This window comes from Pundamilia nyererei, unplaced genomic scaffold (genome assembly GCF_000239375.1).
Source record: "Pundamilia nyererei isolate P.nyererei 1_Seehausen unplaced genomic scaffold, PunNye1.0 scaffold00009, whole genome shotgun sequence".
Taxonomy (NCBI): Eukaryota; Metazoa; Chordata; class Actinopteri; order Cichliformes; family Cichlidae; genus Pundamilia; species Pundamilia nyererei.
In genome coordinates, this window is record NW_005187410.1 from 6,192,330 (window position 1) to 6,205,876 (window position 13,547).

Below are 13,547 nucleotides of genomic sequence, written 5' to 3' on the forward strand. Positions count from 1 at the left end.
AAATTCAGTGTCCCACTCAAAAATAAATCAGTGTGTGAGGTGATATATTACTTATGTCATATTAATGTCTAAGAAATATGTCATTTTTAAACTCCATATTACTTCACATAATCTGAAGAACTGACTGGCACTATGCACTGTTGCTGTGTTTACTGGCATTCCAGTGTTCATCTTGGCTGACAAATAAACTGGCATTTTTGAAGGAGGGAAATGAAAAAGATGTAGTTCTTCAATTAACGGGCTACTTCCCTCACACAGCTTATCATGTAGTTTTAACAGCGTGTTTCTTTTTTATTTGTCTTGAAGGGAACAAACAGGGTCATCTGTAACGAAATCATTAATAAAAGACAAGAAACTTTCAAGTCTTACAATTGAAAAAAAAATTGAAGCACACTAGCATAATTTTCCAAATTGTCATTCAGGGATCAATATAGTGGAGAAAAAATGGTGAGTTTTATTTTGTTTCTGTTCTTTATATTTACTTACATTTTTACATTTTATTAAATTTCTGATTACCTTTATATGCTATAGTTTCTTTTATCTGTATTATTTTTGATTATTTTTCTAGTTTCAGGATTTTGGTGACAAAATGTTTCATAGATTTATTTGATTCTAAAAACATGTATAGTTGACTTTATTTACTTTGGAAATGGCCTTTGGTATTTGGGTTTTTTTGGTATTTGGTATTTGTTGGACAATTACATTAAAATGTACATTAAAAATTAGTCAAAAATTACACAAACTGTTCAGTAATTTTGATATTTAAAATTTTTCCCAAGTGTGACAAAAAACAGGAACAGTCTTTCCAGGTACAATTTGATTTACGATTTATTGGCACCTGCTGGGTAGAAGTGATGCCATACTTACATACAATTTTCTTCAAGCTTACTTTGTAACATCAATGGGCCTCATTCACTTACAGTATATATCCACAAATCTTTTATTCCACTGTATTTTTTGTGATTAAACCTGTTTGCACTTGAACAGCTTTAAAACTGCCCAACAGCAAGCATTCAAACAAATGAGTTGTTGTTTTCTTTTGGCCATCCAGATCTCCAAATCATCATGAGCCAAAAAAGAAATGCCTTTTATCACAGTTAAATAAATAACAATTAAAAATAAACTGCATATAATGAATGTGGAATGCGAGTCGGCTTCATATTTTATTTCAAACAAATACTATAATATATAATAGGCATCTTATTTTATCTTATCAATATGTTTTCTCTCAAAACATCTCTGTAGTTCTTGGATGTCATGACTTACAGTCTAATTGGGCCAAGAACATCTTTTGCTGCAGTGAGTGTATAATCTGGGGCTCACAGATCAAAATATTAGTCTGAACCTTGAAGTAATTTAGAAAGGCACAAACTCAACAAAATTAGAGCAAGAACCCAAACAAGCAGACAAGACTCTATGACCAAGGACTAGGTAAAGGAGGGAGGGTAAACTAGGCTAAAGAAGCAGCAGCCATTTGCTGCTACTGTACTGCTTGAGGGCTGAATGGAAGGGAGAAATATGGAGAGGCCACAAAACAACAAACAGGACAAGAGAAAATACTGAGAAAGAGTAGAGACAAACTTTATGCATGCAGAAATGCAAGGCTAATAAATAAATGGGAAGTGAAAACAATGTAATCAAGGAGAAGCGCTAGTATGGCACGAGGGGTCCTGGAGTAGCTTAACTGATTCAGGGTCAGTCCAAATAATATGACCAAAAACAAAAGCTTTAAATTATTTCAGTTAACTGATTTCATCAATTTTTCACAGATTACCAAATGCTGGATGCTGTTGTTCTGTCTGTGTTGCCATGATGAGGTCCAGCTGGCTGCACATAAACCCTTCTGGATGACACGGCAGTTTCCTTGTGATGTCATATCCAACAAAACTTCAAATACGGTCAAATTTGACTGTAAAGGCCGCCATCTAGAGGAAGTACCAAAAGGTATAACTACTAATGCCACGGATCTAGACTTGTCAGAAAATGTCATTAGGAGTATTAAAGCTGATTCACTCTCTAATCTGCTGAATCTGGCACATCTGAATCTCAACTGGGCAAACAACACCAAGACTGATTATGGATGCCGAGCACTGAAGATCGCTGAAAATGCTTTCAAAAATCTGACAAAACTGAAGCAACTACGACTGAGCGGCAACTGTCTGACTGAAATTCCACGCAATCTCCCCCACAGTGTGGAAAAACTTGACCTAAACATTAACAAAGTTAATATGGATGAACTGAACAATAGCTTTATTGGCTTGCAAAACATGAAAATGCTGTTGTTATCTAAAAACTGCTACTTCCGCAACCCTTGTGGGAAGTCTGTCGCTATCAGCGAAAACACTTTTGCACTACTGAAAAAACTGAAATACCTGGACTTGTCTTATAACAACTTAACCCATGTTCCTAAAGGACTACCCCAGTCAATTACAATCTTACGTCTGGATACCAACAAAATAGAGAACATATATAAAGGTGATTTTCAAGGGTTAGAAAATGTCAAATTCCTTGATATACAAGGCAACTGTCCAAGATGTCACAATGCTCCGTACCCTTGTGTTCCTTGCCCTAACGGTTCTATTGACATACATCCTGATGCATTTCAAAGACTGACACAGCTAGAGACACTAAACCTGGGAGGAAACTCACTAAATTACCTTGATCCCTCTTGGTTTCAAACGCTAACGAATCTTACACAATTGTTTCTGGAATTTAACTTTTTACAAAAAGCTGTAACTGGTGAGGACACATCGGTTAAAGCTTTCAGTTATCTTCACATGCTAGAAAAACTTGACCTGTCTTTCAATTATGCTGTTGGTATGTACCTAGAAAAATTAACACTTTCAAAAGACTTTTCACAGCTCAGGTCACTGAAAAGTTTGCATTTGAATGCTTTGGTATTCCAAAGTATTGGACCAGACACACTCACGCCTCTGTACAATCTGAAAAATCTGTCTCATTTGTACTTAAGCACTAACTTCATTATTCACTCTGACCCTACCGTGTTCAGCAAGCTTTCCCACTTAAGAATGATATATCTCGGAGAAAACAGGTTATATCCCACTACAGTAGAAAGTCTACCAACTCTAAGAGACAGAAATAATGAGAATTCAGAAGTTTCTATGTCACCATTCGTAAAACTCACTCCAAAAGACTCAATTTATGAAGTACTACACAGGAATACAAAGCAAGAATGCGCCAATTCTGGACGAGTGCTCATCCTCAGCTCAAATAATCTGTTCTTCATTTCTCCAAAGCAGTTTGTGGGCTATGGAAATATTTCATGTCTGAACCTCTCCAGAAATGGATTTTCACAGGCACTTAATGGCACAGAGTTCAAGATGTTGCCTAATCTGACATATCTGGACTTATCCTTCAATAGGGTTGATCTGGCCTATAACAACGCCTTCAAAGAACTAAAGAAATTACAAGTACTAGACCTCAGTTACAATTCACACTACTTTAAAGCATTTGGGGTAACGCTCAATTTAAATTTTACACAAAATCTACCTGTGCTAAGAGTCCTTAATATGAGTCATAATGAGATTTCCACACTGACAACAAAAGAGATGTATAGCAAATCATTAGCAGAACTTATATTTGCACAAAATCATCTAGGGAAACTTTGGAAAGACAGGGATAGCTCATACAAGAAACTTTTCACTAATCTCTCTAATTTGACAGTTTTAGATATATCCTTTAATGGCATTGCAAAGATTCCAGATGATGTTTATGAATATTTGCCACATAACCTCACCACACTGCGCATAAGTCATAACTGCCTCAGTGATGTTAATTGGGACAAACTGCCTTTCCATCAACTTCAAATTTTGGACCTAAGTTACAATTCTCTGTCTACTTTAACAACTATTAACTCAAACATCACACAAACTTTGACTTTCCTTGACCTGAGTCATAATCACATTTTCCATGCAGACAATTGTTTTTTAAAGAGTCTAAAAAGCCTCACGACTCTAAGCCTGAGTAACAACAAATTGACTATTGTCAATGAAACTACCTTCAAATCAGGACCTGCAAACCTGACTCTGTTCCTACAAGGAAATCCATTCGAGTGTACTTGTGATTTGTTAGACTTCGTCTTGTGGATTGAACAGAGTGATGTAAAGATCCCAAGACTCACCACTCAGGTGAATTGTAACACACCAGTGAACTTAAAGGGACAAGGATTGATACATTTTAGCATTCATCAGTGTATAAATCCCAGTCAGGCATTTCAGATCTACACTCTAACAACTTCTATCATTATTCTTTTCATGGTTGTTTCAACAGTTGCTCACTTATTTTACTGGGATGCTTCCTATGTCCTACACTATATGAAAGCTAAGCTGAAAGGGTACAGATCCTTGAACTCGCCAGATACTATTTATGATGTCTTTGTGACATATGACACAAAAGACCCACACGTCTCTGAGTGGGTGATGAGCAATCTGCGGGTGCAGCTGGAGGAAGAGGGAGACAAGATACATCCACTGTGTCTGGAAGAGAGGGACTGGCCCCCAGGAGTCCCACTGGTGGACAACCTCACCCAGAGCATCCAGTACAGTCGCAAGACTCTGTTTGTCTTAACAAAGGGCTACGTTAAGACCGGTGCTTTCAAGCTAGCAATGTATCTGGCCCACCAAAGACTGCTGGATGAAAATGTGGATGTGATAGTACTGCTAATGCTGGAGCCTGTCCTGCAGCATTCTCACTTTCTGCGCTTGAGGAAGCGACTGTGCGAGAGCAGTGTTGTAGAGTGGCCGCGAACAGCAGCCGCAGAGCCCTGGTTTTGGCAAAACCTGCAAAGTGTCATAAGAGTAGATAATCAAGTGATGTACAACAAGACCTATTCAAAATACTTCACCACCAAGTGAAGAAGGTCTTGTTTTAAAACTATTGATTCATGCATCATTGCTTGCTTGGTTCTTTTAAACCTTCTCTCGTTTGCCTGAGACTTATAAACAAAGAAACTACAAAACTTATTTGCTAACAATTGCTGAGAGAGCACAGCCTACCGAATATTTGTAAATGTGAAACTGTTATGTGCTGTATATTATCAAATAAAGCCTTTTCAAAATGTGTTCCATTTTGTGGATGTAAATTTTGGCAGACTACCATCTGGTTTTTGTATAAGAAAATAAATATTTTATGGGTTACAAGTTGAACTTATGCACAGCCTACTCTTTCATTTAGGTTTTTACTGACATTTTAGGACTTAGTAATTACTGTTTAGGGGGAAAAAACAACAACAAAAATACAAATTCTTGAAGCCAGGGAATCTGCTACACCACGTTTGGTTAGTACCTACTTTGTCCATACGGTGTCACCACTGATTCAGTTTTAATGGGAGTGCCGTTTGCAAATAAACCCTCAAGTCATTGTTCCACTAACTGCTACATTTATTTTTCCTTACAAGAGCAAACAAGGCGCTGTAGTGATGAGACACCTTTTGTAGAGTTCGGAGAAAATCAATAAACGACGTTAATTAAGCTAACGGCACACAGCTGTTGCTAATGGCCACTCGATTTGAATGAATGTTCTGAGGTGTTTGTTTGTTTGTTTGTTTTTTTACTTTTGACATTACTTTGATTTCGGGATATCAGCGTTTGTTTTCAAGACTATATATAAGATTAAAAAATGTTCACTTTTTCTTTTTTTATCGTTTGTATCGAAGCCGCCTTGTCGTGACGTCAGAGGCTCATTTGCATACGGTATTGTATTTATTGTGTGATTGAGGCTGACGTTAGCACTCTGCTCCTGCAACAACCGGACGCGCATCCTGTGATTTCTGTGAGTCGTGCTCAAGTAAGTTCCCTTTTTTGTGTCTCTCCCCTGTTTCTTGTTAAAGTTGACTGGCGCTTAAATTTAGCTTGATGTGCCCTTATTTCCTCTGGTTTCAGTTTCTTGGCTCAATTGCTACATCATGACGTTTAACAAAGTAAAAGTGTAAATGACCGAAGCTGCGGAATTTATGAGCATAACTTTACTGCTTTGTGGTTTGTTTGTTTTTTGTTTTTTAATTTTAAACACGAATTTGTAGAACGCCTGTTAAAATTAAAGTACACTGTGGAGTGCATTCCGCGTAGCAGCATCCGTACTTGGAAGTGTTGTGTGCATCGAGATCGCTTAATAGCGACTGTATGAGTCCGGGGGGCGGTATTCAAATTCTCAATGCCTTGAAATGTAACTGTCTGTCTACACATGCTCGGGTGTGCTGATTAGCCTAATAACAAGGGTCTCTTTGTTTTAGAACCTTCTGCAAACATGTCTGACAAGCCTGACGTCACTGAGGTTACAACCTTTGACAAGACCAAGCTGAAGAAGACCGAGACTCAAGAGAAAAACCCACTGCCAACCAAAGAAGGTAGGTACTACACCGTCTGACTTTAATCCAGAGCATGTCTGCTATGCTGTAACTCTGAGACCCTAACCTTCTACCTCCTGTTGCAGTCATCGAACAGGAGAAGGCAGAGTCATCATGAAGACCAGGCCTCCTACGTGCTGTACATTTGACAAGCTTCGTCTCTATCAAAATGCATTTCAAGTTTCATAACCTACTTGAGAAATGGCTGTACAACTCACACTATTCACTTGGCTTGATGACCCTCTGTACAGTATGGCAGTGTGGCTTTATGTCACCTTTAGGATCTGGTCATCTGTGTGCATCAATGAGCAGGGGGGAAACAACTGACAAATCTGCACTTGGCAATTTGTAGCCCTACTCCAGTCACCTGTAATGCTCACAAGCAAGCTGTTGTAAAACCTGAAATGCGCAAGATTTGTTTAATATGCACAATAAAAAAAAATGTAAATTTCACGTGCATGTGGTGTTTTGGTTTTTGGGGGCTCAGCCTTGGGAGCTAACATTGAATGCCCTTTTATCCTGAGCAGGTTTGACTGGATGGAAGCTCTCTATAGGCGTTTCAGCTTGTCTGCTAGCTAAACTGAATCTGTACCAACAGTTGGAACTAAAGCTTGATCAGCCGGTTCCTTTTGAGCACTGGTCCAACAGAAGCTGGTAATATATTGGCTCTGTCTCTTTTATTTTATTTTTTTTTATTTAATTGTGCATCTTAAGCACTGCAGAAATTGTATGTCATCCCAGTGGGCTTCAAAAACACAACTTTACAATGCAGAACTTTTCGGAAGCCTTCGTCAACATCCAAAAAAGCCAGTTATTCAACCTTGTGGTCTGTAAAGGTGTTGTGCAAAACATTGCTGCCCTATCTGCCACAATTGTACTCAAGACTAGTCCTACATAGTTCACTTTTTTTGGTTTTTCTACCTTGCAGCTGCACTAGGCCCCTGTGTTAAAGTATGCAATAACGCATCCAAAGCCACTAGCTGATGGACTAGTTCCTTTAAAATGCCAGTTTGGAATAAGAGCCATGGCTCTCTATTTTGTGAAATGCAATTGAAACTGTCCAGTTATTTACACCTGCAGATGCAAAACTCTAAACTTGTAGGTCCAGTTACTTATCTCTACCTTGCAAGAGGAGTTTATGGGTGCGAAATGGGTGTTTGAAATGAAGCTGCTGCGCCTTGAGGTGCACATGAAAAAGAAAGCTTTAGGATCTAACAAATTCTACATTTAGCTGGAAACCATATTCAAGAACCCTTAATCATGGTGACGGTGTTTAATGTGTTAAACCACAGTACTGGTGCGGCAGGTGTATTTGGAGATTGTCACCTCCAAAACATGTAAAGGTTGTTTTTTTTGTTTTGTTTTTTTCTTCAAATTAACTGAACTAAAACAAAGGAACTAATTATGCTGTTTACACACATCAGTTGTCTCTTATGTTTGGAAAGTGGTTACATAATGCAATGTGTCTACAGACCATAACAGCTGTGCTGAAACAACAATAGGCTTTGCTGGGGGATTGGCACAAGTTCATCCTCTTTCCCATAAGGCCATATTCAGGCTACATTTGTTTTTAATAAGGGAACAGGACATGTTAGTTTATTTTGTATTTGCTGTTTTTGAGGAGCTCATGTAGACATTTGTGATGTCAGGCCCTCCTCTTCACCATCTACCATCTGTATGTGCAGTCTGGTCTGACAAGAACTCCGTGTCCTATAATAGTGTGTACTGTGAGACAGACCATATAGAATTTATGGATTTCAAGACAATACTCTGTCACTGGACTGTTTCATGTTTTTCTTTTTTTAAACTTTCTTAGACAGACAAAAGTACTTTATAGCGATAAATTGTAAGGGTTTAGCACTAGATCGAATGTTGGAAAAATACAAAATGTGTCCCTTTAATAACGAAAGCACCATATTTATGCGATAAAAATCTAAGTCTTTCTATATTTTTACTAATTCTGCCTTTATGGTTCTGGTTTCCATGATGGTGTCTGACAAGTTGAGACCTGACGAAGTCTTTGAAAAGGAATGCAAGTGACATGAAATGGCTGATTGAGTTGAACTTGGCGTAAGAGACCAAACTGCCATCTGCCACTGTTGTGATGGGCACCCTCTGAAATGGCTGTGACTCAGGGGTAACTGACAAAGAACACAGACATCCCTGAGACTGCTTATAGCTGCATACTGTACATAATGTGCTAGGAGGATGAGACCACTCTGACAGTGTTCCTGCTCCAGTAGCTGTATTGTACAGTGCCAACGACTGTATTGTACTGTTGGACTGAGTGGATATGAATAACTCGACAAAAGATATGCAGGATTGTACAGAATACACAACAAATAAGCACATCTTGCCCTTGTCTCATATAGCTGGAAAACATAGTATCATGAAAGTAAAAAAAAAAATCAGTTTTATAAAGATCACGTTTTTTTTCCTATTTTATTATGAACTGTGAAGTCTACTTTCAGACAAATATGTTGTATTTATGCTTATTTTACAACTAAGCAGCCAATTCCATTATCAGTGCAGTCAGAGTTGAATGACTTTATTTTTGTGTGTAACTGATGCACACATTTATCTCAAATGATTCCTTTGATACATTTTAAGAGACGCTGTCCTTAAATGCTGCTGTCCTTTGTAAGTCTATATAGGCTGATGAACCTGGAAACAATGGCATGGGAATAATCACACCATGAGACATCACAAGGGAAATAAAGCAAACCCCATGAAATCATTTTACTTGTCTGAACAGTGGACTGGTTTAATTTTTGGAATTTAGGCAAAGCACTTAGCTTTTACTTTAAAAAATATTTTTCAGTGAATATATAATATTAAAACCAATGTAACACAAAAACAACACAAATAATGAACACCCCTTATTTGTATCACTTAGAGAATTATCACCTAGGTCCCATTGTCTTTTTAAGAGGAAATGCTAAAATAGTGAAACAAGCCTGTTCCTATAAGTTTTATTTTTACATTCAGGAGGAAGTGACAGAATTTCAGCTGTATGGTGAGACTTGTTTCTGTGTTTCTGCTGCTCACAAAAAAAAAAACAGTCAGGTTTAAGACTGAACTTCTACTTTTCTCTGTGTTTCCATGGCAGCAGATGAGATTTTCCACTGTGGATCAAAGAGTGTTGTTCAAAGCTCTAAATCTATTCAATTCTCAAGAGGAACTAATTTTTGAAAAGTATTGCTTGATCAGTGCAAGCAATTGTGATTTCAGGAATTATCTTGTTCATGTATGATGGTTTTGCTCTATGTGTTGTTTTTCACACTACCCAAGCTTTATTTTACCTTTCTGTTTTTTGCATTAATATCAGAACTGAAAATAAATGACCACACCTGGAGGTTTTTATTGTGGTGTACCAATAGGTTATAAAGGATATTCCTGTAGGAAATGAATGCCCAGCTAGGAATATAATGAGTCGACTCTGTTGAGAACAGCTGCTACGGACAGCAGACATAAAACAAGACAAACTCAACTCCACAGTGAAATATTTTCTGTTGTGTTCACAGCAAACGCTCGACTATCTTCCTTCAGGCGATGATGTAAAAATGTGTCTACATGCCACAGCATGTCTCTCATGTTAAGACACAGCCTTGCAGTTTTTTAGGGCTTCAGGTATGAAGCAAAGCGTAAACACTGTTTAGCACAGTTTAGCACAGTTTACCGTTGCGCTCTTATGTAATACATTACCTACGTACACTGCTGTCAACATATAATTGTGTTGTATTCCACCAGATGAAGAAACAAACATGATTTATTTCGGAATAATGATAAAACCTATTAGAAGTCAGGAAGACAAGCTTACAGGCAATAAAACTGTTTATTATTGTCAGTATGGCACAAAGTAAAAAGAAGGGTTTGGAAAAGTCAGCCATAAAGTGATATTATGAGCATATTAAGAGTTAGCCATTATTTAAAGTAATTTAGATAGTCCCACAGTAGCACCAACCTAGTATTGTTTTTTGAATTATCATGGATGTCTTTCTCTTCTGGCAGAATACAGATACTGGCAAACACAGCAGATCGCACCAAAGTATCTGAATTGTTTGATTCATTTTCTTATACTGTTATTTAATATCAGAAAATCTACCAGTATAACCAACAGAAGACGTTTTTATTTCATTTTTACCATTGACTATACAAAGCCGAAGCTGGGACAAAAGAGTTTGGTCATCTGCCTCGTTGTGTTGTCAATTCAGAACGCATAAAAGAGGGGACAATTCTTCTTTGTCTTCTTTTTTATACCCGTGGTGGGAAAAAGCAGTTGTGTGAAAGGTAGACACAAAAGCTGAGGGTGTGAGCTGACCGAGGCAGTGACACACAATAATGGTTCTTGTGCGTGACAAAGACACCCACAGAAGCAGTCTTGTGCTATAGCTGTAATCAAGAGAAGATATCTGTCTGCACATCGAACAAAATAATTGATTAACAATGTTGTGGAAATAGCTAAAATATCTTGCAGAATTTTAGAGGAAGGTCAGGAAAAAGAAAGACTTTTTACTCATTTATTTGAAACCCTTTTGAAATAGAGCACATAAAATGGCAAAGAGTTAAAAAAGGGTATTGGGATAGTTTACAATTTCTTATAGGCTTTCTATCATTCGTTTGAGTGTATGTACATGATTAGTGAAGCACACAGACTCCGTAACTGAGTGCAGGTAGTTCAAATGTTGCAAAAATATTAACTGACATTATATTTAAAGATTCTACAAACAATTAAAATATACAGGTGGGAGGAATGGAAAGGAACACTTATTGATAGCACGAGTGAGTAATCATATGACACAGCAAAATTAAAAATCATCAGAGGAAAACCTAAAGGTTTCTCCTTTATCAACAAGAACAAACTAACAATAGTATCACTATTCCAACCCCCAGTGCCTTACCCATCCCCTGACCCCTGAGATCAACTCATTTCTCTACTAGTTCAACAGGCCTGTGTACAGATATCAACCAACAGTTTACAAAGCAACGACATCATATGAGAAATGTATGCTCAAAATAAGGAACAGGAAGTTGAAGTTAACCTGCTGGCAGTTAATACATCCAGCAGCCTATTTTAAAGTACTGAGGTCAAGAGCTGTCAAACCAATGATAGATCAAAAGCTGTCAATCCAACTGGTGAACAAGCAAACAAAAAACCCCTTCAAAACACTTAACATTTTATTCAATTGTATAAGTGGTTTCAACCGTCTTCCCCACAACTGTATTCTAAATGCTGCTAATATAGACATCTGTAAAGTAACTTCTGGTAGATAAGTAACTTCTAAAACAGATGTAAAACATCAACACTAAACTGACCACAATATATTAATTTGTTATTTCAGAACATTTAAAGATAAATACAAATGTTTTAGGCTGAGCTGCACAAAGAAAACATAAAACCAGCTCTAACTAACTAGTGACTATGCTAGCTTGCAGAATGGTGTCTGCAAACAGATTTGGTGCAGAGATGTAGGGAGTGTAGAAGTGATTCAATGTGACATGTGCATGCAACCCTGCAGCTGTAGGAGAGTCAGCCTCTTGTGCATAGTAGCTCACCAGATGTGAGTCTGTCACTTCAAATGTCGCCGCATTCAGCGGCACTATCCTCGTGGTAAATGCTTATAAACAGAAAGATTTCACTGTGGTGCCAGTTGTGACTTTAGCCCCACCAGCCCTATGTGACATAAGCAGAATAAATGAACAAGGTGAGGGTTTAGGCTACTATGATAACTGTAATCAAGCTAACTTGTGGTTACAAAATCATGTGCAACATCTGAGACAGGAAGTGAGAGGACTAAGTATAGAGTGAATGCCAGTTTGCATGTTTTTAAAGAGGGAGACAGAAGTTTTGCAGCACCAATAGTGGGATGTAAGCAGAGGAAGTGAGTGTTTTTGTTCAAGGGGCAAAAAAACACAACAAAAAGCAGCTCCTGGACAAGTTGTAGTCCAGATGTCTGCAGATGTGTGGCCCGTCATGGACCAGCTACTTGATAACACATAAAAAAGCAGAGTAAGTCCCCTGAGCTCCACATACCAACTTCTACGTCTTACACAGTAAATTAAGCTTCTGTAACTTACATTGTAGCTTTTTTAACTGGTGAGATTCGCATTTCTCTGAAATGGTTCAAAGTATGCTTCTGGAAACCTGCAAGGCACCTGTTATTTTGTGTCTGTGGTGACATTTGATACTGGCCAAGCAATCGCACTTTAGGTGGCAAAGAAAGATCACCATCGAAGACAGAAACGTCTTACCATACCCAAACTGTTAAATCTCCTTCGCATCCCACGTTGGGCAATTTATAGCTGTGTTAAAGTAGCTCAATTGTGAATTTGTCTGAGTTTCAAAGGTGTGTGACAGGATGTGGTTAAAGAGCTGCAGCACCAAACTGAAGAAGCAAAACTCCACAGTTGAGTTAACCGAGCTGATGGGCTTAAAGCATAAATACACTAATATAGTGTTGGAATAAAACATAAGCTTCAACTGACCTGATTCCTCTTTGCTGAACTTTGTAATTATTGTTTGTAAAACAGGTCAGTAGCTATAAAGTATTATAATTTTAAAAAATGTGCTTGTTTGCAACTTCGACATGGGCTGTGAACACTTCTGTTCTCTGTTCACACGAGGTTTAAGACAGAGGCATGTGCAGTGACTTAAAGCCATTTAAAGTGATGCCATCAGGATGTTTACTGTGTGCACTTCTATTTTATACTCTCTACCATGTCACAAACTGCCCCAAATGTCAGACAGTCATAAAACTATTATGTCCAGGTCAGTGGATCATACCAGGAAGTACAATGATCTGTGAAAAGTAAAGTCAAAGTTGATAACTCATTAGCAAAAGCTCAAATGTTTGGAAATTCAGACAGCATCTCTGAGGAATGTGCATAGTGTTCCTATAGCGGATGCACAGTAAAGTGGCTAAATGCCTGGATCGATATATTGATTTTTCAAAAAGCCTCACAGCTGTTTTAACATTTGTGACCATGTCATATACACACACAAACTCTCAGGAAGTTTAATGTATTCCGCAGCTATGTAGAAGTTATAACAGCTTGTTGAGAAACAAGGCATCTGAGGCCATGGCATTCAGATTTGGTCTAGTTTAATCTCCCCTTAATTAATATGGATAAGCTCTGGTTGTGTGTGTGTGTGTGTGTGTGTGTGTGTGTGTGTGTGTGTGTG

The 13,547-nt window shown here is 38.0% G+C and overlaps 1 protein-coding gene across 1 annotated transcript; it reads left to right on the top strand.

The window, feature by feature from the left end:
- The first annotated feature begins 1,784 nt into the window (after nucleotides 1–1,784).
- On the top strand, nucleotides 1,785–5,081 carry LOC102208016 (toll-like receptor 8). The gene has a single exon (XM_005723656.1). It carries the CDS (start codon nucleotides 1,785–1,787, stop codon nucleotides 4,872–4,874), a length of 3,090 nt encoding a protein of 1,029 aa, XP_005723713.1. The 3' UTR covers nucleotides 4,875–5,081.
- Nucleotides 5,082–13,547: the final 8,466 nt, after the last annotated feature.

Excerpts from the sequence above, each read along its gene's own strand:
- LOC102208016 (XM_005723656.1), top strand. The coding sequence starts at position 1,785 with ATGCTGTTGTTCTGTCTGTGTTGCCATGATGAGGTCCAGCTGGCTGCA.